Source organism: Lathamus discolor, chromosome Z (assembly GCF_037157495.1).
Source record: "Lathamus discolor isolate bLatDis1 chromosome Z, bLatDis1.hap1, whole genome shotgun sequence".
Taxonomy (NCBI): Eukaryota; Metazoa; Chordata; class Aves; order Psittaciformes; family Psittacidae; genus Lathamus; species Lathamus discolor.
The window spans coordinates 378,160-399,395 of NC_088909.1; the positions used below are offsets into that span (position 1 = coordinate 378,160).

Below are 21,236 nucleotides of genomic sequence, written 5' to 3' on the forward strand. Positions count from 1 at the left end.
CAGGAGCTCTCATTGAAGACCTGACTTTGATAATCATAGATGCAAGTTATCAACAAAAGATGGTGAATGACTTGCAGAGATAGTATGGAGCCAGAACTGCAACCTCCCACTTCAAATGGTAAATGTGAGAAACCTACTCTGAGGAGGTGGTGGTTAGAGTGAAAGAGATTTGGTTTTAAAATTTAGAAAAGGAAAATCTTACCCTAAAGTTGTTGCCTGTGGACTTTGTCATGAGAAGATTAACACTAAAGATTACTACGAGGAACCACATTTCAAATTATTAAGGTGAGGATGCACCTCTTCACTGTTGTTAATTTTATGGTATCACATGACTTCCCTGTGTTACCACCTAAATGTTCAGAATAGATGTGTATTTGTTAATCTGTGTGGCCTTTTAGAAGATGTTTCAGTTTTTACAGTCTGTTTTTAAGGTATGCAAAGCAATGATTTCACTTTGAAATGTATAATTAAAACATATTGCTTATCTAGAGCATGTGTGGTCTTTTATGAATCTGAAACTCCATTTTGAAATTTCACAGAACCTGTAATAACTTAGCCTCAACAATTAAGCTGAAAAAACAAGCAGTAGTGGGACTCTAGAGAAGCTTACTTGGCAACAGGGATGGCATCAGCTCTCCAATCTGCAGAGCAGGTCAACAGCCACAGGAAGCTAAGACCACAGGGCCTTCAGCTGCAGGGAGAAACTTAACTCTATGAGACACTATGACAAGTGCTTGGGCTTTTGTGCCTGAAGGAAGAACTCTTTAATTACCCTGTCAGGGAGAAATTATTTGGGCTGTCCTGACAGACAAATAGACTCTCTAGATTCCTGACCACCAGGAACTGGCTAAATATACCAAAGTAACTCAGCAGTGAGCTAGTAGACGGTTTAACATTTCAATAGCTGTAAAAGTCAGGTTTTAAAAAGTTTCCTCCCAGCTGCTTTTGGTTAATTTCCCTGAAGAAGTTTAGACTAAAGCCTTATTAAAACTGCCTCTCCTCATGGTTTTGGCTGTTGTTTTTTTGGCTTTTTTTTTTTTTTTTTGTATGTTGGTGCAGCACTTAGTTCAAGACTAGCTACAAACATCAAACAAAACCTCTGTTGTGCCAGCCTCACAGATGCACTCTTTCATTGCTACCCGTGTGGAAGCATTGGAGTGAAAGCACTGCAGCTGATATTGGCTGACAGCTGTACTCCAGGCTATTTAAACAGTAATCTTCAAAAACAATTTTATGCTCAGACTTTGCTGTATTTTCCTCTTGCAGATATTTTGTCGTACGCAAAAAACCAACAAAATCACCCAGCTCCTATTACTAGCAGTATTGTCAATTTCCTGTTAAGTCAGAGTTTAATGATTCACACAAACATTTTGGAGGAATACAAAACTCGAAGGTTCAGTCCCAGAGCTGCATCTGGAGGGAACTGTCGTGGAATGGTTTGTGCTAGAAGGGACCTGAAACATCACCTGATTTCTTTCTCACTCCCTACCACCTGTGAACCCGGAGCTCAAAGCGCTGTCCGCGCCTCCCTGCCATTCTCCTTCACAAACGCACCTCACGCGGCCCGCGCGCTCCCTTCCCCCGCCAGCCGCGCCCACCGAGCTGCCTCAGCCCCGGCGCGGGCAGCGCGCGCAGCCGTTGCACGGCCCCGCCCCCCGCGCAGCGCCGCCAATCCGGCGGCGGAACCGGTCCCTCCGGAGGAGGGGTGGGAGCGCGGGAGCGCGCCCTTCCCCGCCCCTGCCGTCAGGGCGCCGCGGTGGGCGGGGCTTGTCCTGCGCCGGGGAGCGGCGCCTTTGTAGGGGGGCTGTGCGGGGGGAGCTTGGCGAGGCTCTGCAGCCTGCGGTCGGCGCCGCGCCCCCGCGCTCTCGCCCGGCGCTCTGGCGGCAGCGGCAGAGCCAGTGGGAGCAGCAGCAGCAGCAGCAGCAGCAGCCACGGCCAGCATGTCCTCGAGCAGGGCCAAGAAAGTGAAGATGGCCACCAAGTCCTGCCCGGAGTGCGACCAGCAGGTGAGGCGGCCGCCGGGCCCGCTCCGCGCTCCAGCCAGGGGGATTAGTGACTGCGGGGTTCCGGGGGCGACCCTTCAAGCCGGGGGGGGGCGCTGCCCCTCACTGCGCCCTGCTTCTGAGGCAGCGCGAGGGAATTCCCCCGCCAGCCCGTGGTCGTGGCTGCCTGTCCCAGGCCGGCGGGCAGCCATGTGGCGGAGGGCTCGCCGGCCGCTTCAGCGGGGACAGGTGTCGCCGCGGCTGACGGGAGGGATGCGAGCCGGTGGAGGCCGGTGTCCCTCGGCTGTGGTCGGTGAGGGCGGCGGGGCCGAGCGGAACTCGGGCCGCTCGCAGCCGGCTTCCCGCTCCCTGTGTGCCGGGCCGGGCCGCACCCCGCGCCAGCGCATCCCGCTGAGCGCCCTGCTTCCTCCTTGCCGTGTGGCACCCTCCGCCGCGGACTAGGCTTCTGTAGCACTGGGGCGAGGAGCTGTTGGTCGAGCTGCTTGGTTCTGAGGTGAGGGGAGCACACTGAAGCGTCTCAATGCCTCTGTGAAGCAACGTTTGTATGAGGTAAATAATTGTTGCCTTTGCAGTCTCTGCCTGGAATGTGGGTGAAGCACCGTGTTCCCCTTGCAGGGTAGCGTGATAATTACATTATGCTGAAGGATTTATGTGCAATCTGCAGAATTGTTTATGTGCTGGTATTGTTTAGAAACGATATTGAGAATATAATGAACTTGGTAATTTGTGCAGTGCATTTTGCCTTTTGAATGAATAATGAGCCTAAGGCTACCTGGGAGAGCCTTCAGTTTTCTCATGGAGTAGATCAGAAACAGCAAAATTTAGACCTTTGCTGCCATTTCTGTTGTGCAAATGTGGATGTGATCTGTCTTTGTGCCTTACTGCTGTTTTGTTACAGGCACAGAATACAGCTACTTAAAGTTAACGGCAGCTGATTTTCACGTTTACAGTATCAGGAGCTGTCTTCATCTGTGCTCTTTGCTGATGAGGATGCTGCTGTTAAAACCAAGCCGTGTGATGGGGACAGTAGCACACCACTGCTGGAGGCTGCCAGGGGCTTCTGGTTGTGACCCTGGGGAATAGAGTTCTGTTGTTGGACTCTAGAACTGAGCTGCTGCACACTACTTATTTATTTATTTATTTATTTATTTTTTGCTTAACGAGGGCTAAAAAAAGTCATTTGTTCTGACTTGCATAGATTTTATGGCGTTTCTGCTCATTCTGGAGCAGTTTGGAATGTTAAGCTGTGTAGGGCCATCCTTTCGTATTTTAAGCAATAGATGAACCCTTGCAAATGCTCATGTGTTGAGCATGTCAGTGAAGTACTATTCCTGAGAAAAAAGTAGTGTGCCAAGTTCTGCTTGTTCAGTTGGTGAAAGAAGAAATTAAAATGAGCAAAGAGTTGAATATGTGAGGAGTGCTGAGTTTTTTTGAGAATAACTGTGGTGAATGTCAAACCACCACCAGTAGGAAGGGCAAGGAAGCAAACAGGCTCTTACAGGCTCTTTAAACTAATGCTGAGCCTTTCACATTGTTCTGTGCTTTAAAACTGAAATACATGGTATACATGTGTCGATTTAGAACCAGAGGTAACGGCCTCCAGCTGCACCAGGGGATGTTTAGACTGGAAATCAGAGACAGTTTCTTCCCCTAAGAGTGCTCAGGCATTGGAACAGGCTGCCCAGGGCAGTGGTGGAGTCACCATCACTGGAAGTGTTTATAAACTGTGTAGATAAGGCTCTTTGTGACATGGTTTAGTGGTGGCTTTGGCAAATGCTTGGCAGTGCTGGGGAATGGTTGGACTTGATGATCTTAAAGGTCTTTTCCAACCGAGTTGATTCTACGATTCTAATGTAAATTTTCTCTTAGCAGCGCTTCCATGGCTAAGATAGAATTAATGTTCATTGCATGTGTCCCACCCTGGCACAAGCATTGCTTGTAGGACCTTACTGTCCAGTCCCAAAAGTTTGAGAGAAGACAAGAAACTAAACCCACAGTACAAGTCATGTGTGAGAAGGCTCCTGTGTGACTCCTTAGTGGTTGTCCTATGCTAGCATTTCTTAAATTCTTCCATAAACAAGAGCTATGCATTTATTTCTGATTTCTTTGCTAGAAGTGGCATGCTTGGAAATATTTATACAACCACAAATATTGGAGTGTAATATTGAGTAACACTACTTAGACTGTTGTAATTTAGATCATATGTAGTTGCCATTTAGGCTTCTTTTTTATTAATAAAAAAGAGGGTTTTAATATTTTCACAGTCAAAGCACAGTTCCATTTAACTGGGGAGCATGAAGTACTTGCAGTCAGAAGAAATAATTATCACTTCTTAATTTAGCTTCAGGTAAATTTTCTTGTACAAGAAACTAATTTTCTTTTGTATACAAAAATTGTTAAACAGAGTAAACCAGTGTTTGTAGGGCTATGTTGCCCTGTCAGTGTAGGTCTTTGAAGGATAACTGGTCCGTTTCAGTGAATAAGCCCCTTCCCACCTAATCTCACACCCCCAAACACACACACCACCTGTGTGCTGAACCTGTAACACAAGAACAGTCTTGTTCTGATATGTACAGTTAAGTTCATTGAGAAATACTGGGTCTGTTCCAACCCCTTTGAGTGATTTTCACCAAATTATTTCAGGCTGACTCTGGAAACATAATTATTGGAGAGACCCTGGTGTTCGAAGCTGGGTTTAAATGGAGACTCCTCTGTCTCCTTAAAGAGACTATGTCTCTGCTAGGTGGTGTTTTCTAGCACTCTTACACTGACATACGAATAAGGAGGTAAGCATGCACACAGCTAAATTCTGAGCTTTAAGGTTCAACAAACCTTGATTAGAGTTGTTTTGTTTTTTTTTTTATTATGTCATTGTCTCCATAAAGGGATTTAAAAGGTCTCTAGTTAGAGAAAACCTGTATCAAAAGCTGTTTGTAGGGTGAAGTACAAGAGTTAAGATGTGCTACAGAAAGCAAAATAACTTGTTTATTCTGAGTAGCAGTTAAGTTCCCCTTTACAAATTCAGGTACTATCTCGGCAAGTCTTTTCCTAGCCAATAGAACACTGGATCTTGGTTCTTGTACGTGTCCAGTAAAACTGAGCAGGTAGTCATGGTTCTGTACTCTTTGTTTCCTTGGACACTGGCAAACTTGCAGAGACCTGTCTTAAAGAATTACTTTTCAGAAATTATCTCTTGCTTTTTTTTGCCCGTTGTTGTGCTTCAACATACGTTGACTTTAATGTGTGATGTTAATCTTTTCCAGTTCTTTGTTTAAACTTGCTTTGTGTTTTCAGTCTTGAACCTAATCAAAGTGATATTGTGTATTCCTTACTACTTTAAAAGATCTCAGCTTTAAGTGAAGCTAATAAAGTTTGTAATTTGTCAGCATCCCTTTTTTAATTGCTCAGAGTGAGTTTTTTGTCAGTTTTCATGTAAATGTGACATTTCCAGCTGTTCTCATCTTGGTTTAAGTTTTCTTATGCTGGGGGACTGTACTGCGCCTGACAGCTTTGCTGAGGAGAAGCACTGGAGTCTCAAACCTTTCAGTCTGCAGTCAGCTTTGTCTAGCTGTGGTAGGTTGAGTTTTGCGTTAAGTAGGCCCTTGTGTAACCACACAGTATGTCTGCAGGCTGCTGGGGAATGTGGTACAAACGCATTTGGTTTGCTTCGAGTCTCTTGTACCTATGTTTGAAGCTGCTCCTGCTCTATAGAGGGGTTGCTTTCAGATGCTTATCAAAGTAAATGGATTCAGAAAGTACTGACACTTTTAACTCACACTTTAATTGTTTTTTTGAAGTAAATGGAGGAAGCAAACCATGGAATGTGTAACTGATCTGGCTGGGGATATTTGAGAGTTATAAGAGAAATTGTATTTCTACTCTAATTTAGCCTTGCTTTATTGCTTTCTACTTCCCTTCACCTTCTTCCTGACAGTCTGGGGAGGAGGGTTTGTAATATAAAGCAGTCACAAATTCTGATTTTCAAGCTTGGTTTCTAGCAACTGCATAAAGGCTTGATAGGTGATTCACAGGAGAACCTGTTTTTACTATGCTTAGATACAGTTATATAATAGTACAGGCCATAGTTTGCAGAACAGAGTGAATTTGAAGGGATATCTCAAGGACAAAATGCAAGTTACTAGGGGTTTTTTTTGTTCACTGCACAGGAATTTTGTCAGAATTTGAAATGATCTGAAATATTTGTCTTTTATTCTCCCAGGTTCCTGTTGCATGTAAATCGTGTCCCTGTGGCTACATATTTATTAGTCGAAAACTGTTGCATGCTAAACGTGCTGAGAGATCACCACCCATCACAGGTAATACTTACAGAGGTGGGAAGAAGGGGGGACAACAATTCTTTGTTCTTGCTTGTAGGCAAAAGATAGAGTATTTTGCTTTTCTGTGTAAATTGGTTGTTGTCGGTTCACTTTCCCTTGAATGTGTGCATGGTTAATTTGAATATGTTAATTTTTCTTGAATTTTGAGGAGGGGAAAAAAGCTGGTGTTTTTACTCTTACTTGCTTCATACTTGTGATGTTGGCATTTATTCTGTGTCTAGTCTAGCTACACACATTGGTCACTATGCAAAATAACTCTGTAGGTCTAACTTTTAAACTAACAATTGTTTGTGTGCCTTTAACGTAGCAGAATAGGGTAAACTGTTCCAACTTACTAACACATAGAGAGAAAGGAATGTTTGGCTGATGGGGGAAGGATCATCAACAACTGATAACAACTATGGAGACAATAAGACTAAGGATGCCAGCCTTCAAGATAGCAGAGTGGTGCCCAGTGTGTAGTGAAACTGGAACAGGACAGAAGTAAGGACATACCAGCTGCTAACTCGGCACTAGGACCTTGCAAGCGTGCACAAGCACTGAGATCATTCAGTAAACACAGTGAGGAAGACTATCGGCAGCCACCAAAGACCCCCACTCAGCAAGAAAGCGCATGCATGATTAGGATGCAAATATTATAATTGGTTCCTGGAAATCTCATGAATACAGAAAGAGTTTCCTGGAAAATCTGTTAATAATGAGTATGCTAAATATATAGCGGCTGCCAGCAAGTAACAGGTGTGCTCACCTTTGCCAAGCTATTTCTGTGTGTGCCCAGCTCTGCGATAAAGAATGCCTGCTTTCTAAAACTCCAACTTGAGTCTTAGAGAGTTTCTCCGACCAGCTTTTATAGTAACAACTCCTTACAGAAAGCTTTCTGTTAATCCTGTTTTGAAGCTTGAAGTCTAGAGGTGCCAAAGGGGTCAGATTTCAGAGTACATGTGGATTGAAGACGAATTTTATAAAAATAATAATTGGCCATATGTTTAATCTAAAACCATGTGCATCTGCTTCTCTCTGCATGGGTTAATGTAAAAAATAATGTGGGTTTCTGTCTAACTTACATGTCCTTTGTTATAGATGGGTACAGTTAAGAAGCTGGTTGAATGTGCATTCTGGCATGGTTAACAGTCTCCTTGTGTTCATTTTTATCACTTCCTCCAGTACTAGTAGGAATCAGTTAGAACAAGCACTTGTCAGGGAAGAGGAAAAAAGAAAAAGCAAACCCAACAACCAAAAGTATCTCATCTATAATGTCTGCTTTTTAAAATTACCTAACAGGGCTACAAAATGTAAGCTAAGTATTTGGTATTTCACATTACAATTTTGAACAATGCTTGTAGTTTGCCAGCATATACGAATTACATACCATTATAATATATATATAGAATCATAGAATCATAGAATAGTTAGGGTTGGAAAGGACCTCAAGATCATCTAGTTCCAACCCCCCTGCCATAGGCAGGGACACCTCACACTAAACCACCCCACCCAAGGCTTCATCCAACCTGGCCTTGAACACTGCCAGAGATGGAGCACTCACAACCCCCTGGGCAACCGATTCCAGTGGCTTACCACCCTAACAGGAAAGAATTTCCTCCTTATATCCAATCTAAACTTCCCCTGTTTAAGTTTGAACCCATTACCCCTTGTCCTGTCATTGCAGTCCCTGATGAAGAGACCCTCCCCAGCATCCCTATAGGTCCCCTTCAGATACTGGAAGGCTGCTATGAGGTCTCCACGCAGCTTTTTCTTCTCCAGGCTGAACAGCCACAACTTCCTCAACCTGTCTTCATACGGGAAGTGCTCCAGTCCCCTGATCATCCTCGTGACACTCCTCTGGACTTGTTCCAGCAGTTCCATGTCCTTTTTATGTTGAGGACACCAGAACTGCACACAATACTCCATGTGAGGTCTAGAGTAGAGGGGCAGGATCACCTCCTTCGACCTGCTGGTCACGCTCCTTTTGATGCAGCCCAGGATACGGTTGGCTTTAAGGGCTGCGAGCGCACACTGCCGGCCCATGTTCATTTTCTCATCAACCAGCACCCCAAGTCGTTCTCTGCAGGGCCGCTCTGAATCTCTTCTCTGCCCAATCTGTAGCTGTGCCTGGGATTGCTCCGACCCAAGTGGAGGACCTTGCACTTGGCATGGTTGAACTTCATAAGGTTGGCATCAGCCCACCTTACAAGCGTGTCAAGGTCCCTCTGGATGGCATCCCTTCCCTCCAGCCTATCAACTGGACCACACAGCTTGGTGTCATCTGCAAACTTGATGAGGGTGCACTCAATCCCACTGTCAATGTCAGCTATGAAGGTGTTAAACAAGACCGGTCCCAATACACCGATCCCTGAGGGACACCACTCGTTACCGGTCCCCGGCCAGACATTGAGCCATTGACCACAACTCTTTGTGTGCAGCCATCCAGCCAGTTCTTTATCCACCGAGTGGTCCATCCATCAAATTGATATCTCTCCAATTTAGAGAGAAGGATGTTGTGTGGGACAGTGTCGAATGCTTTGCACAAGTCCAGGTAGGTGACATCAACCACTCTACCCTTGTCCATCAGCTCTGTAGCCCCATCATAGAAGACCATCAGATTGGTCAGGCAGGATTTCCCCTTAGTGAAGCCATGCTGGCTGTCACCAAGCACCTTGTTGCTACTCATGTGCCTTAGCATGCTGTCCAGGAGAATGTGCTCCAAGATTTTGCCAGGCACAGAGGTGAGACTGACTGGTCTGTAATTCCCCGGGACTTCCTTTTTCCCCTTCTTGAAAATGGGGGTTATATTTCCCTTTTTCCAGTCGTCGGGAACTTCACCTGACTGCCATGATTTTTCAAATATGATGGTCAGTGGCTTAGCAACTTCATTCACCAGCTCCTTCAGGACCTGCAGATGGATTTCATCAGGTCCCATGGGCTTGTGCGCGTTCAGATTTTTAAATGGTCTCTAACCAGATTCTCTCCTACAGTGGGCCCAAGGTCTTCATTCTCATAGTCCCTGCGTCTGCCTTCTAAGACCTGGGTGGTGCAGTCAGAGCCTTTGCCAGTGAAGACTGAGGCAAAGAAGTCATTGGGAAGCTCAGCCTTCTCCAAATCCTGTGCAGCCAGTTCTCCTGAAAGCTTCCTCAGGGGGCTTATGTTGTCCCTAGTCTGTTTTTTGTTTGCTACGTACCTGTAGAATCCCTTCCTGTTATCCTTAACATCCCTGGCTAGGTTTAATTCTAAGTGGGCCTTAGCCTTCCTAACCTGGTCCCTAGCTTCCCGGACAACATCCCTGTACTCTACCCAGGCCGCCTGTCCTTGCTTCCATTTTTTATAAGCCTCTTTTTTTCTTTGAATTTTCCTCAGCAGCTCCTTGTCCATCCAAGGAGGTCTCCTGGCCCTCCTGCTGCACTTCCTTCTAGTTGGGATGCAGCACTCCTGAGCTTGTAGCAGGTGATCCTTGAATATCAACCAACAGTCTTGGGCCCCCCTGCCCTCCAGGGCTATATCCCATGGAACCTTACTAAGCAGGCTCCTGAAGAGGTCAAAGTCTGCTCTTTTGAAGTCCAGGGCAGTATATATTATAATTACATAATTATATATATATATATACAAATATATATGTATTTAATATATATTTTCAAGGTGGAAGGAGGAGGTTAAGCAATGCCTGTGGTAGTTTGGAAGTATTGGTCAGTTTTCTTCCCCACCCTCCCCTCCCCAGTTGTTGATAAAGTAGTTACCAAATGAAGCTGAAGGCCATAATCTGGTGAATCAGAGCTCAAGGGGGATCTTACCAATGTAAATAAATACCTGAAGGAAGGATGCTTAGAGGACGGAGCCAGGCTATTTTCAGAGGTGCCAAGTGACAGGATAAGAGGTGTTATGTACAAAAATGCAGGCTGTTCCCTCTGAATATCAAGAAATACTTTTTTGCTGTGAGGGTGACAAGCGCTGGTACAGGTTGTCCAGAGACATTTTGGAGTCTTCGTCCTTGGAAGTACTCAAATGCCATCTGGACGTGGTCCTGGGCAGCTGGCTCTTGGTGGCCTTGCTTGAACAGGAGCATTGGAGAGGTTGATCTCCAGAGGTCCCTTGCTATCTCAGCCTTTTTGGGATAATGTGAAATACAGCTTTTGTATTGACATTACTGACATGTTACCCTGCTGTCCAGTGTGTACCCAATGTCTACACAAGATTAATGGGATAACTGCAGCAAAAAGAAAACATTTCCCAGGAAGGTGTAATGGGAGATCATGTATATCTGTATTGTGATCATAAGGTAACTGCAACTTCCTTTTGAAAACATTGTTCCAGTATTTTCAACAAGATAGCTACTGCAGAATCATGCTGCAGCCTTGCAAATGTGCATCTAGTCTGTGTTGATAGTGTGCTGTGGGGACTACTGTTTTTGTACCCAAGCTCACTAATCTGTACTTAATTAACAGGTGAAACTCATGTAAATACTCCTTTCCTTTGTAATATATTTTTTTTTTTTTTTTTTTACTCTGACAAGACACCTGTTCAGCATGAAGTATTCTGATGCCTTGTGGTAGGCTAGACTTGGTGGGACATGTGGACTATGTAATGTGTGTCGTGGTTTAAAGCAATCCACACAGGTCGTCCACTCACCCCCCCCCCCCCCCCGACCCTCCCCACTCCCGGAGGGATGGGGAGGAGAATCAGGAGAATGTAACTCCCACGGGTTGACATAAGAACAGCCCAGTAACTAAAGTACAACACAAACCACTACTGCTACCACCAATGATAATATTGATAAGAGAAAATAACAAGAGAATACGATACCACCGCCGAACGAGTTCGACCCCCCCGAAGAGAGAGAGCCTGCCCTTCCCGGTAACGCCCAGTTACCTCTCTGGGCATGACGTGCTGTGGTATGGAATACCTCTTTGGCTAGTTTGGGTCAGGTGTCCTGTCTCTGCTTCCTCCCGGCCTCCCTCGTCCCCAGCAGAGCATGAGACTCACAGAGTCCTTGGCCAGAATAAACATTACTTAGCAACAATTAAAAACAATCGGTGTTATCAGCTCTCTGCCCAGGCTGGAAGTCAAAACACAGAACTTGCACCAGTTACTAAGAAGGAGCAAAACGGCTCCTGGTAAACCCAGGACAATGTGACATTTACTGGCTGCAGCATTGACTCAGCATTTCAATTTGTGTGAGCAACAGGAATGATTTCATTGGTAGTGTCAAAAAAAGACGAGTACTTTGATGTTTGCCTGCTGTTTGCCTATATGATAATTTTTTTTCTTTGGCTTGTGGAAACAGATACAATGGGCTGTCTTGGTGCTTGTGATATGTACATTTTTTTTCATCTTACTGTAGGAAACAACAGTAGTTGTAGTAGCAGTAGTGTGTGCTAGCAAATGTCTCATTGCAAAACACGTTTGAAGTAATTAAAGTCTTGGCCTTTGCAATCAAGAAATGAGGTGTCATTGTGGATATGATAGCTTAATTTGTGCATAGGGCAGAAATTTCTGTGCAGATGTAATTGTTCAGTAAAGTCGTCTAACTGCTTTTGCCCAGAGAATTAAAGAAGAAAGGTGGTTGGGGAAGGGGCAACTGCTTAGAGTAAATTAATAAAAAAAGATGAAGACAACCCTAGATAATACCATATCATCTCTTTTCATTTGCACAGAAAACAAGAATGAGGCCAAAAGGAGACGAACAGAGAGAGTTAAGCGAGAGAAGATAAACTCTGCAGTAAATAAAGACTTAGAAAACCGAAAAAGATCCAGGTCTAACAGCCATTCAGACCATAGCAGACGAGGAAGAGGAAGACCTAAGAGTGCCTCAGCCAAAAAACACGAAGAAGAAAGGGGTATGAAAACTGGAAAAATGTTAATTTTGTTTTCTTTTTGTATAAAGACTTTTTTTTATCAATAAATCTTTATACCATTCAAACCATTTAAGTAAGTAGACTAGTTCAGCCAGTACTTGGTATCTTAATACGAGGAAGGGGCTGTTTCACATCTGTAGAGAACTGTGGTTTTGTTTGTGTCTGATTGGAACTAACTGCAGAGAACTAGTTTGTATTTTTAGCCACTGTATCAAGTTTCAACATCTTTGAAAGCCATTGGGCTGTAGTAGGGCTTAGTAGCTTTTTTGGTTTCTTTTTTATTTTTTTTAAGTACTGCTGCCCTGTATCACAGGGACAGACAATACGATGATGTCTGTTGTCAGAGTGATTAGGGTGACTGGATTGCTCAAGAAGTTCCTTGAAAGCTTTTGGAGAACCAAAATAAAAATGGCATCTTGAGTCACTGTGACCTGAATTTTGTCCTACAGAGTAGGAGTTTCTACAGAGTAATGCTCTAGAGGAAAAAATACCTCCTGACTTACTAAGGTTCCTTGGTGACCTGCTGGTTTTAATCTTTACACAATAAAGAGATGGTTACGTGCAGTAGAATAGTCTCAGAGCCCTTCAAGTATGTGACTATCACTTAGTTAATTTTAGGCTTGAATAGTGTATCCAAAAGTTAGCGTGGACTTAAAAAGGCTGGAAGGCAGACAGGAGGGGAATAACAAGACTTTATATAAATATTCATATCTTGTTCTTAAAACTACTGAAATCTTCAAGCATACCTTGTGGTATTAACTCAGAATTGCTTTGTTTTTTCCTGTGACACCTTACTTGCTAACAAAAAATGGGTGTTAATCCATGTTGCAAAGTGAGTTCTTTTAAATTCTAACTTTTCAAAACTAATTTTGTTGTCTCTGCTGTTTAATGTAAATCCGTTCTTTCTTAAAGTTTCTTTTCTATAAAAACAAAGTACAGATTGGGATTTATTCTTGTTTCAGTGCTTTGGCTATGGAAGGAGGAGATGGAATTTCATTTCTGTATGTTTTTTTGGATGGCGATTGCTTTACCGTAATAGGATTACACTTGTAATACTTAATCTCTTCAGTGCTGCATGTGGCTTATTGATGTATGCAGCTTCACAGAATACAGAGTTTCCCTATTTGTTATTGATCCAAGCTATACTTTAGCACCAGTGGAATAATTTCTAGGCATTTAACTATGGGCTAGTTCACACACAGTTTTAGTTTGAAATTTTTTGCAAGCTGGTTGGGTTTTCCTATAAAAATAAACAATCTTTGCTGTCCTCTGAAAAAGAGGAAGGCAATCTAAGCAATCAGAAGATCCATTCTCTTAATGCATGTTTTGTAGTCTCCAAACCCCAAGAATTCAAAAACATGAGGGATATTTAAAGAATGTTTGTCCAAACCTAGGCTAAATGTTTTTAACCTTTTGCTGCCTCCTTTGAAGTGTGGCAATATGCAAATGTTCTGAGGTAGAAATATGGATGCAGTGAGATCTTTTCATGAGACCTCACTGTGTGTTTTTTTCTTGGTGTTTGGTATTGTGTTTGGGGTTTTTGAAGTTGAATTGCACTTAAGAAGATTGCTTTCACCTTTTTGTCCTGTCCTACCATCCCATTTACTTGGTGTTGTGACTACTGCTACTGCTTCTACCTTGGCCTCTTCTGCAGAGCTGGTACAGACTTGGGTGTGCACTCACCAGTACAGCACACCTTACTGTATAGAAAGAAGTGGGATTAGGATATTTTCTTCTGATTTATTTCTGGGTATGTCAGACTGTAATGTGTGTAGACCACTGTGGTGATTATTGGGCAGATTAAAAAAAAAGAATAAAAAGAAAAGAACCAGCAAAAAAGTTGATTATATATGGCTGTCATGGCTATAAATTCAGTAGAGAACCCATGATTTTGTAAGTAATTATTATAAAATGAGTTGATGTTTACTCCTGCCTTTTCAAGTCATTTCTAAAATTGTCCTGACTACTGTGCATGGAGTAATCACTGGGAATTTTTTATTTTTGATAGTGGTGTTTACATAAAAGCATATTAAGCAACTTTAATTCCTCTACTACAGTTAAGGTGATTTTTTGTGTGACTCATTTTCTAGTGTTGAAAATTAGGTCTGGAGTACGGGAAATTAGCTTAGTGTCCATTGGGCTTCTGCAATGCTCCATGTATCTGTAGATGGAAAAACTGGAGAGCAGGGAATACCTGAATTATAATAGCATGCAAGAGCAGATAATCTGTCAATTTGAAGATCACCCAGTGAAGATTTCCTGCCTAAGGACACCCATGACATGTGTAGCTTTGTTACTGTGCTTGTCATGCTCATAGCATGCTTGTTCACAGTTAGGTCTGTGCCTTGGACTAACTATTCTTTTGTATCTTTTGTGAGTGGCTCACATTAGAGCAAAGGTCTGCAGGATTCAGCAGCAATTAAGAAGAATAGGAGAAGCAAAAGGGCTTTTAAAACTAAGCTATCTTTCTTACAGATTTAGTAAGAAGGAATGGAGAGGGAGAAAAAAGGAAGCTGACGCTGGGGGGATATGACTGAGTGCTGGGACCCAGAGAATCAGCTGCATGATGACCCTGAAAATAGGAACTTCTCCCTGCAGGCTTGGCTTGTCAGAATTGTCACTTAATTTCTTTGTCAGAAATGATACAATCTATTTTGAAAATATCTTCAGAATAATTTGATTGTGATTTTGTTGTGGAGATGGTATAATTTTTGTTTTACTGTGTGGGACTGTGATACCAACTAGACTTGTTCCTAGGCTGCCTTGTTATCTACATAACAGCCTTGATTATATTAAAACAAACAAAAAACCTCTCAGATGTTGGAGGAAGTGGTATTGGTTGTTCAAAAAGGGAACAGCATCAAGTGAGACTAAGTCGGAGTAGCCTGGAGTCTTACTAAAGCATACTTGATACTTAACAAGGGGTGAATCTTTATAAAATTATATACATTTCAGTATCTTGATAATACTTAAGCTGAATTGAAGTTTTCCAATAGTTGTGACTGTATTATTTGTACATTTTCTTGCCCAGTGTATGCATTCAGGGTAACTTACTGTCTTGGGTAGTGAATCTCAGAATTTTGGATTTTGAATTCATGCAGAATTTGTGAGGGGGGAGGGTCCATTTTTTGATTTATACATAATCATATTTTAAGGGTTGTGGGTGTAGTGAGTTGCAGGAGATATGGGGATGTGAGACATGCTCCAGAAAGACTGATATTTTCACCTAAATAGTCTCTTAATTGTATAGCAAAATACTTGGTCTCACAAAAATAGTATTGTAATTCTGTAAGACAGTCTTTTCCTAATAATAGAAAAATTAGTCAAAACTACTTCTAGATAAGACTGAAGTGAAAAGTTTTAGTAGTGTCTGTAGAAATCACAGTATCCTATGAGTAGCAAATGATAAAATGTCATGCAGGTGCAAGCTTTTCACTAGGTACTTATGAGAAGGAGGGTTGTTTTAAGAATGTTTAAAGCTTGCATACCTGTGTTAATCCCTGATCCTGTCTGAGATCAAGATTTTAATTCTTCAGAGATGAAGTCTGTCAGAACAAGCCAGTACTGTGGGAGGACAGGGCGGAGGGGACCTGAGACATATTTTTTGCTAAGAATTTTACAATCTGTTAGCAGTTTTTAACTTTGCTGGGTGCTGACATATTCAGGTGGTGGTTGGATTATTTGGTTTGGAAAAAATGAAGAAAGGGCAGGGGTTTAGATACGAAAATGGAAAAGGCTAATGTAGAATAACCAGTGTGTGTAGTGTCTGTGGTCAGAACAGCTCCCAGCATTGTTAATTTGTAAATAGGAGGGAGGAAGTAGAGCAATGCAGACTGGGTGTATATATAGAAACTGAGTTACTTTACGCAACAGGGTAGGAATAGCAAAACTCAGTTTTTTAGCTTCCATTTCAAACTCAGTACACTGGAGAATATTGTCTTGTATAGCAAGGGATCAGGAAGAAATCACTTGGATTCCAAATAACAAACATGCTTCAATTTGCCTTATTTTGCTAAGTAGGTGTCCTGTATTCACATTGAAAACTGATGCATCTTCATATGTCCAGGCTCTCACTAAGCAACTTTACTTGCAAGGAAAGTTGAGCTTGAGTGTGATTTAAGTTGTCTAGAAATCTTTAAGTAGAGGTGTTTGTTGCTGTGCTGTGTTCTGATTTAATACTTTTCTGTATTAGATCAGAACATGCTGTGTTCTGATTTAATACTTTCCAGTATTAAATCAAAAGACGGTGGTAAAGGATTTTTTCAGTTTCTCCCCCTTCAGTAGTTTAATACAAGCACTTGACTTTACAGGGTAGGCAGTCTATTGGCATGGTGTCTGTAGCTGTAACACAAATGTGAAGCTAAATCTGAAAGTTTTATTATGAATGTGGACCCACTGGGGAGATGACTGTGAGAAGGTGGAGATATGAGATGCTGGAATTCTATACGTTTGTCATATGTTACTCTAACTTAGTGGACTTGAGTGCTGCAGTATGGAAAGTTCTTGATGGCTTGCTGCTGTGTGTCTGTAGCATTGAAACAAGCCACCATGACCAGAGGGAACACAGAGACTTTCACTTGCTCACTGAGATGTTGGCATTGTTTTGTGTCTGGGATAAGATTGAAAGTCTGCAGTATAGAAAATCCAGAAATGTTCACGGTGATATATTTGGAGCCTGACTTCTGCCATGTATCTGCTTGTTAGTTTTGGACACTGTAAATAAACCTTGGGTTTCTGGTACTTAGATGTAAAATAGGGGGACAAATGTAATAATTAATGAGGATATAATAAAATACGTTTGTTTTGTAGGATGGGAGGTGTTTATGTAAAGGAAGACAAAAAAACCCCAAACACACACACCACCCCAAAAAACAAACAAATAAAAAAAAAACCAAACCCACAAAAAACCGCAAACAAACAAAACCCACAACCAAAAAAACTCAAAAACCCCACCAAAAAACCTGGAAGGAAACTTGGATACTTGTTTGTGTCAGAAATCATTATAATGTTAGCAACTCATTCTTTCTTCATTGTTAAAGAACAGAAATTCACTCATGCTTTTGGATGACTAATTCTGTGGCTGTTCTAGCACTTTTGTTCATTCCTTCCTCCTCTGTCTCAATCCTTCCATGCATAGGAGTTGACTGTTAACTTCTTTTCAATTCCAGTGCTCCATTCCACGTAATTTATTAAACTTTGTGTAGCATGCATTAACTTAAATGGAAAAAGCTTCTAATAGTGACTTTTTTTTCTTCTACAGAGAAACAAGAAAAAGAAGTTGACATGTATGCTAACCTTTCAGATGAAAAGGCCTTTGTATTTTCAGTGGCCTTGGCGGAAATAAACAGAAAAATTATCAATCAAAGACTTATTCTGTAACTTTTAAGCGTAATCTGATGCATTTATATGCAGAATCGCTAGTGTATTTCCAAGGTGTCATGGGCTCTCGGAAAGTGTTTTGTCTGTACTGACAAGGACCATGGTATTTCTTTTTAAAATTCTGCTGCTGTTCTTGGAAATCTGTCTCTACAAGTCAGAAAGAAAGAGTTCACAAGATTGTGTTATGAAAAATCATAAAGCAGATGTTTTACGCCTTGAAGACAAATGCCCAGAGAGACTGCACCCATTCCAGAGCACTTCTTTTAAATTTCCTGCCAGAAATGCAATATTTTAAATATTTCCAGAAATAAATGATTTTCCTTTAAAATTATATATTTCAGATTTTTCAGCTATATTGCAGTTTATGTATGTATAGTTCACATAACTTTTTAATAAATTGATACTCCAATATTTTATTGAACTGGGCATTAAGTACATGTGTGGTATTTAGTATGTGTTGGTTTTAATCATCTTAGAAATCTGGTATTCTTCCTAGGTGTGACTTTAGATTTGCATTTTTTTTAAAAGGTGTGATATAATTGATGGAAAACTAAAGTGGGGGATTATTCTGCTTGATAACTTCAAACTGTTCATTAATTCTGTCTAGAAAATTATTCCCTGTTACACAGAGTTGTTGTTTAAAAATTGCATAACTTTTGGGGTCAGACCCAGAAGTTTGAGAACTAAGTGCTGTTTTGTAACAACTATTTGCTGGGTGTCAGCCTTGTCCAGGTGGTAAGTACTTCTCCCATACTCTTTCTTAGCCCATTACTGGAGAGGGAGAGAAGCAGGTGTCAGAAATGCAGATCTGCAGCTAGCATCTTCTTACTGGGTATTGCCAAAAGACAAGGGGAATGTTAGTGCCCTTTACTCTCAATAACTTTTCTGCCTGTCTTTTGAAAGTAATTCTTAGCAGTATTGTTTTTGGACTAGTGACTGTGAACATCAAAGCAAAAGTCTACCTGAATGTACAAAATGTGTTATTTTGATAGAAATAGGTTTTGGGAAGACATTCAACAAAGTTGTCTTTGTATGGTATAGTGCAATTCTAGCCCAAACCCTTACTTTAGTAAATATATAGGGTTTGTCTTGCCAAGGAGAAAGAAAAAAGAGCTCAAGCCCTGAAAAACCCTGGGGGAGCAGGTGCAGGAGGTAATTGCATTCATAAAACCTGTCATACTACCTTTTTGTCACCTTTCATTCACTCTTTTCTAAGAAGGGGAATGCAACTAAATGTATTTTCTTCAGTATCACTCATGCTTTTCAGTATCGCATTACTGAGTAGTGAGAATTACCTAATGAGATTATGCTATAGAACTGATCTCTGGGTAGAAGCAGAGGTTTTTATTAATAATGCTAGGCTATCAGATATTGACTGTTAGTTATTGTTGTAGGGAAAGAGCTATGATATTTTTGAGTTAAGACACAAGGGACTGACTGATCAGATGGAAGCTTTGTAAGCAGAATCAGGAAACTTGGAAAGTGATTTCTAATTCTTAACTCTAAAGGAGTAATTGGGGTCCTTCTAAGACTGGATGAGAGGGATGGATGTGGAAACACACTTAAACCACTAATACACGCTTGCCTTTATTCCAGTAAGCAAGGAATTGTGAGCACAAAACCTACTTCTCTACATCATGTAGGTTTTTGCTTTCTGGAACTATAGCCTGTCACAGATACCAGTAGTAAGGACATGTGTAACTCTTAAGGATAGAGGATATGTTTGCATGGTAAGTTATTAAGTCAGAATGACGAAAGAGAAGTTCTGATTTTGAAAATTTAAGGATATGATCAGGCTTGTGTTGTTTCTGTTGCTAGAATGAGATCTGTATTCAGGGACAAAGAGAACTAATAATGCAGTCCCTTTGCTCTGACCTGCGTTTCTGCAGTTACCTTTTCGTTTCTGCTCTGTGCATGGAGTTAGTGATCCTCAGAGATCACTGTTAGATGGTGTATTAGATAAGGCAAAATTTAAATTAGGATTTTTATATATAGATTGGTGCCTTCTCTGATAAGTACTTAAAAATACGGTCATATCTCAAAAACGTAAGGCTGTTTCTTTCTCTTCATTGCTGGAGGCTCTTGAAATAGTGGTTGATTTCTGTTCCTGCACTTCCTCCCTTCAACTTCCCCAGGTCTCTTCTGTCAGCTCTTTCCCACTTGTCATAGAATCATAGAATACATAGGATTGGAAAGGATCTGAAGATCACTGAATTCCAACCCCCCTGCCATGGGCAGGAACACCTCACACTAAACCAAGTCACCCAAGGCTCTGTCCAACCTGGCCTTGAACACTGCCAGGGATGGAGCATTCAAAACTTCTTTGGGCAACCCATACCAGTGCCTCGCGACCCTCACAGTAAAGAACTTCTTCCTTATATCTGACCTAAACTTTCCCTGTTGAAGTTTGAACCCATTACTGCTTGTCCTATTCTTACACTGCCTAATGAATAGTCCCTTTCCAGCATCCTTGTAGGCCCCCTTCAGATACTGGAAGGCTGCGATGAGGTCTCCACGCAGCCTTCTCTTCCCCAGGCTGAACAGCCCCAACTTTCTCAGCCTGTCTTCATACGGGAGGTGCTCCAGTCCCCTGATCATCCTCATTGCCTCCTCTGGACTTGTTCCAGCAGTTCCATGTCCTTTTTATGTTGAGGACACCAGAACTGCACACAATACTCCAAGTGAGGTCTCACGAGAGCATATGGGCAGGATCACCTCCTTCGACCTGCTGGTCACGCTCCTTTTGATGCAGCCCAGGATACTGTTGGCTTTCTGGGCTGTGAGCGCACACTGAAGCTGGCTCATGTTCAGTTTCTCATTGACCAATACCCCCAGATCGTTCTCTGCATGGCTGTTCTTAATCTCTTCTCTGCTCAACCTGTAGCTGTGCCTGGGATTGTTCCGACCCAGGTGTAGGACCTTGCACTTGGCATGGTTGAACTTCATGAGGTTGGCATCAGCCCACCTCACAAGCGTGTCAAGGTACCTCTGGGTGGCGTCCCTTCCCTCCAGCATATCAACCGAACCACACAGCTTGGCGTTATCAGCAAACTTGCTGAGGGCGCACTCAATCCCACTGTCCTTTTCACCGACAAAGATGTTGAACAAGACCGATCCCTGAGGGACACCACTCGTTACTGGTCTCCGGCCGGACATCGAGCCATTGACCACAACTCTTTGTGTGTGGCCATCCAGCCAGTTCTTTATCCACCGAGTGGTCCATCCATCAAATTGGTACCTCTCCAATTTAGAGACAAGGATGTCATGCAGGAAAGTGCTGAATGCTTTGCACAAGTCCAGGTAGATGACATCAACTGCTCTGCCCCATCCATCAGCACTGTAGCCCCGTCATAGAAGGTCACCAAATTTGTCAGGCAGAGTTTCCCCTTAGTGAAGCCATGCTGGCTGTCACCAAGCACCTTGTTATTCATGTGCCTTAGCATGCTGTCCAGGAGAATGTGCTCCAAGATTTTGCCAGGCACAGAGGTGAGACTGACTGGTCTGTAATTCCCCGGGTCTTCCATTTTCCCCTTCTTGAAAATGGGGGTTATATTTCCCTTTTTCCAGTCGTCGGGAACTTCACCTGACTGTCATGATTTTTCAAATATGATGGCTTAACAACTTCATTCGCCATCTCCTTCAGGACCCATGGATTGATTTCATCAGGTCCCATG

At 42.3% G+C, this 21,236-nt stretch overlaps 1 protein-coding gene across 1 annotated transcript; it reads left to right on the top strand.

The window, feature by feature from the left end:
* The first annotated feature begins 1,747 nt into the window (after positions 1-1,747).
* On the top strand, positions 1,748-17,983 carry CZH16orf87 (chromosome Z C16orf87 homolog). Its single transcript, XM_065663598.1, has 4 exons — positions 1,748-2,006; positions 6,223-6,319; positions 11,983-12,165; positions 17,444-17,983. The coding sequence occupies exons 1-4, from the start codon at positions 1,941-1,943 to the stop codon at positions 17,560-17,562; spliced, it is 465 nt and encodes a 154-aa protein (XP_065519670.1). The 5' UTR covers positions 1,748-1,940; the 3' UTR covers positions 17,563-17,983.
* The last annotated feature ends 3,253 nt before the right edge of the window (positions 17,984-21,236 follow it).

What these genes read in the sequence shown, in the direction of transcription:
- CZH16orf87 (XM_065663598.1), top strand. Translation starts at nt 1,941, where the DNA reads ATGTCCTCGAGCAGGGCCAAGAAAGTGAAGATGGCCACCAAGTCCTGC. An exon ending in GCCCGGAGTGCGACCAGCAG is followed by an intron (nt 2,007 to 6,222) that starts GTGAGGCGGCCG and finishes TTATTCTCCCAG; the next exon opens with GTTCCTGTTGCATGTAAATC. An exon ending in AAAACACGAAGAAGAAAGGG is followed by an intron (nt 12,166 to 17,443) that starts GTATGAAAACTG and finishes TTTCTTCTACAG; the next exon opens with AGAAACAAGAAAAAGAAGTT.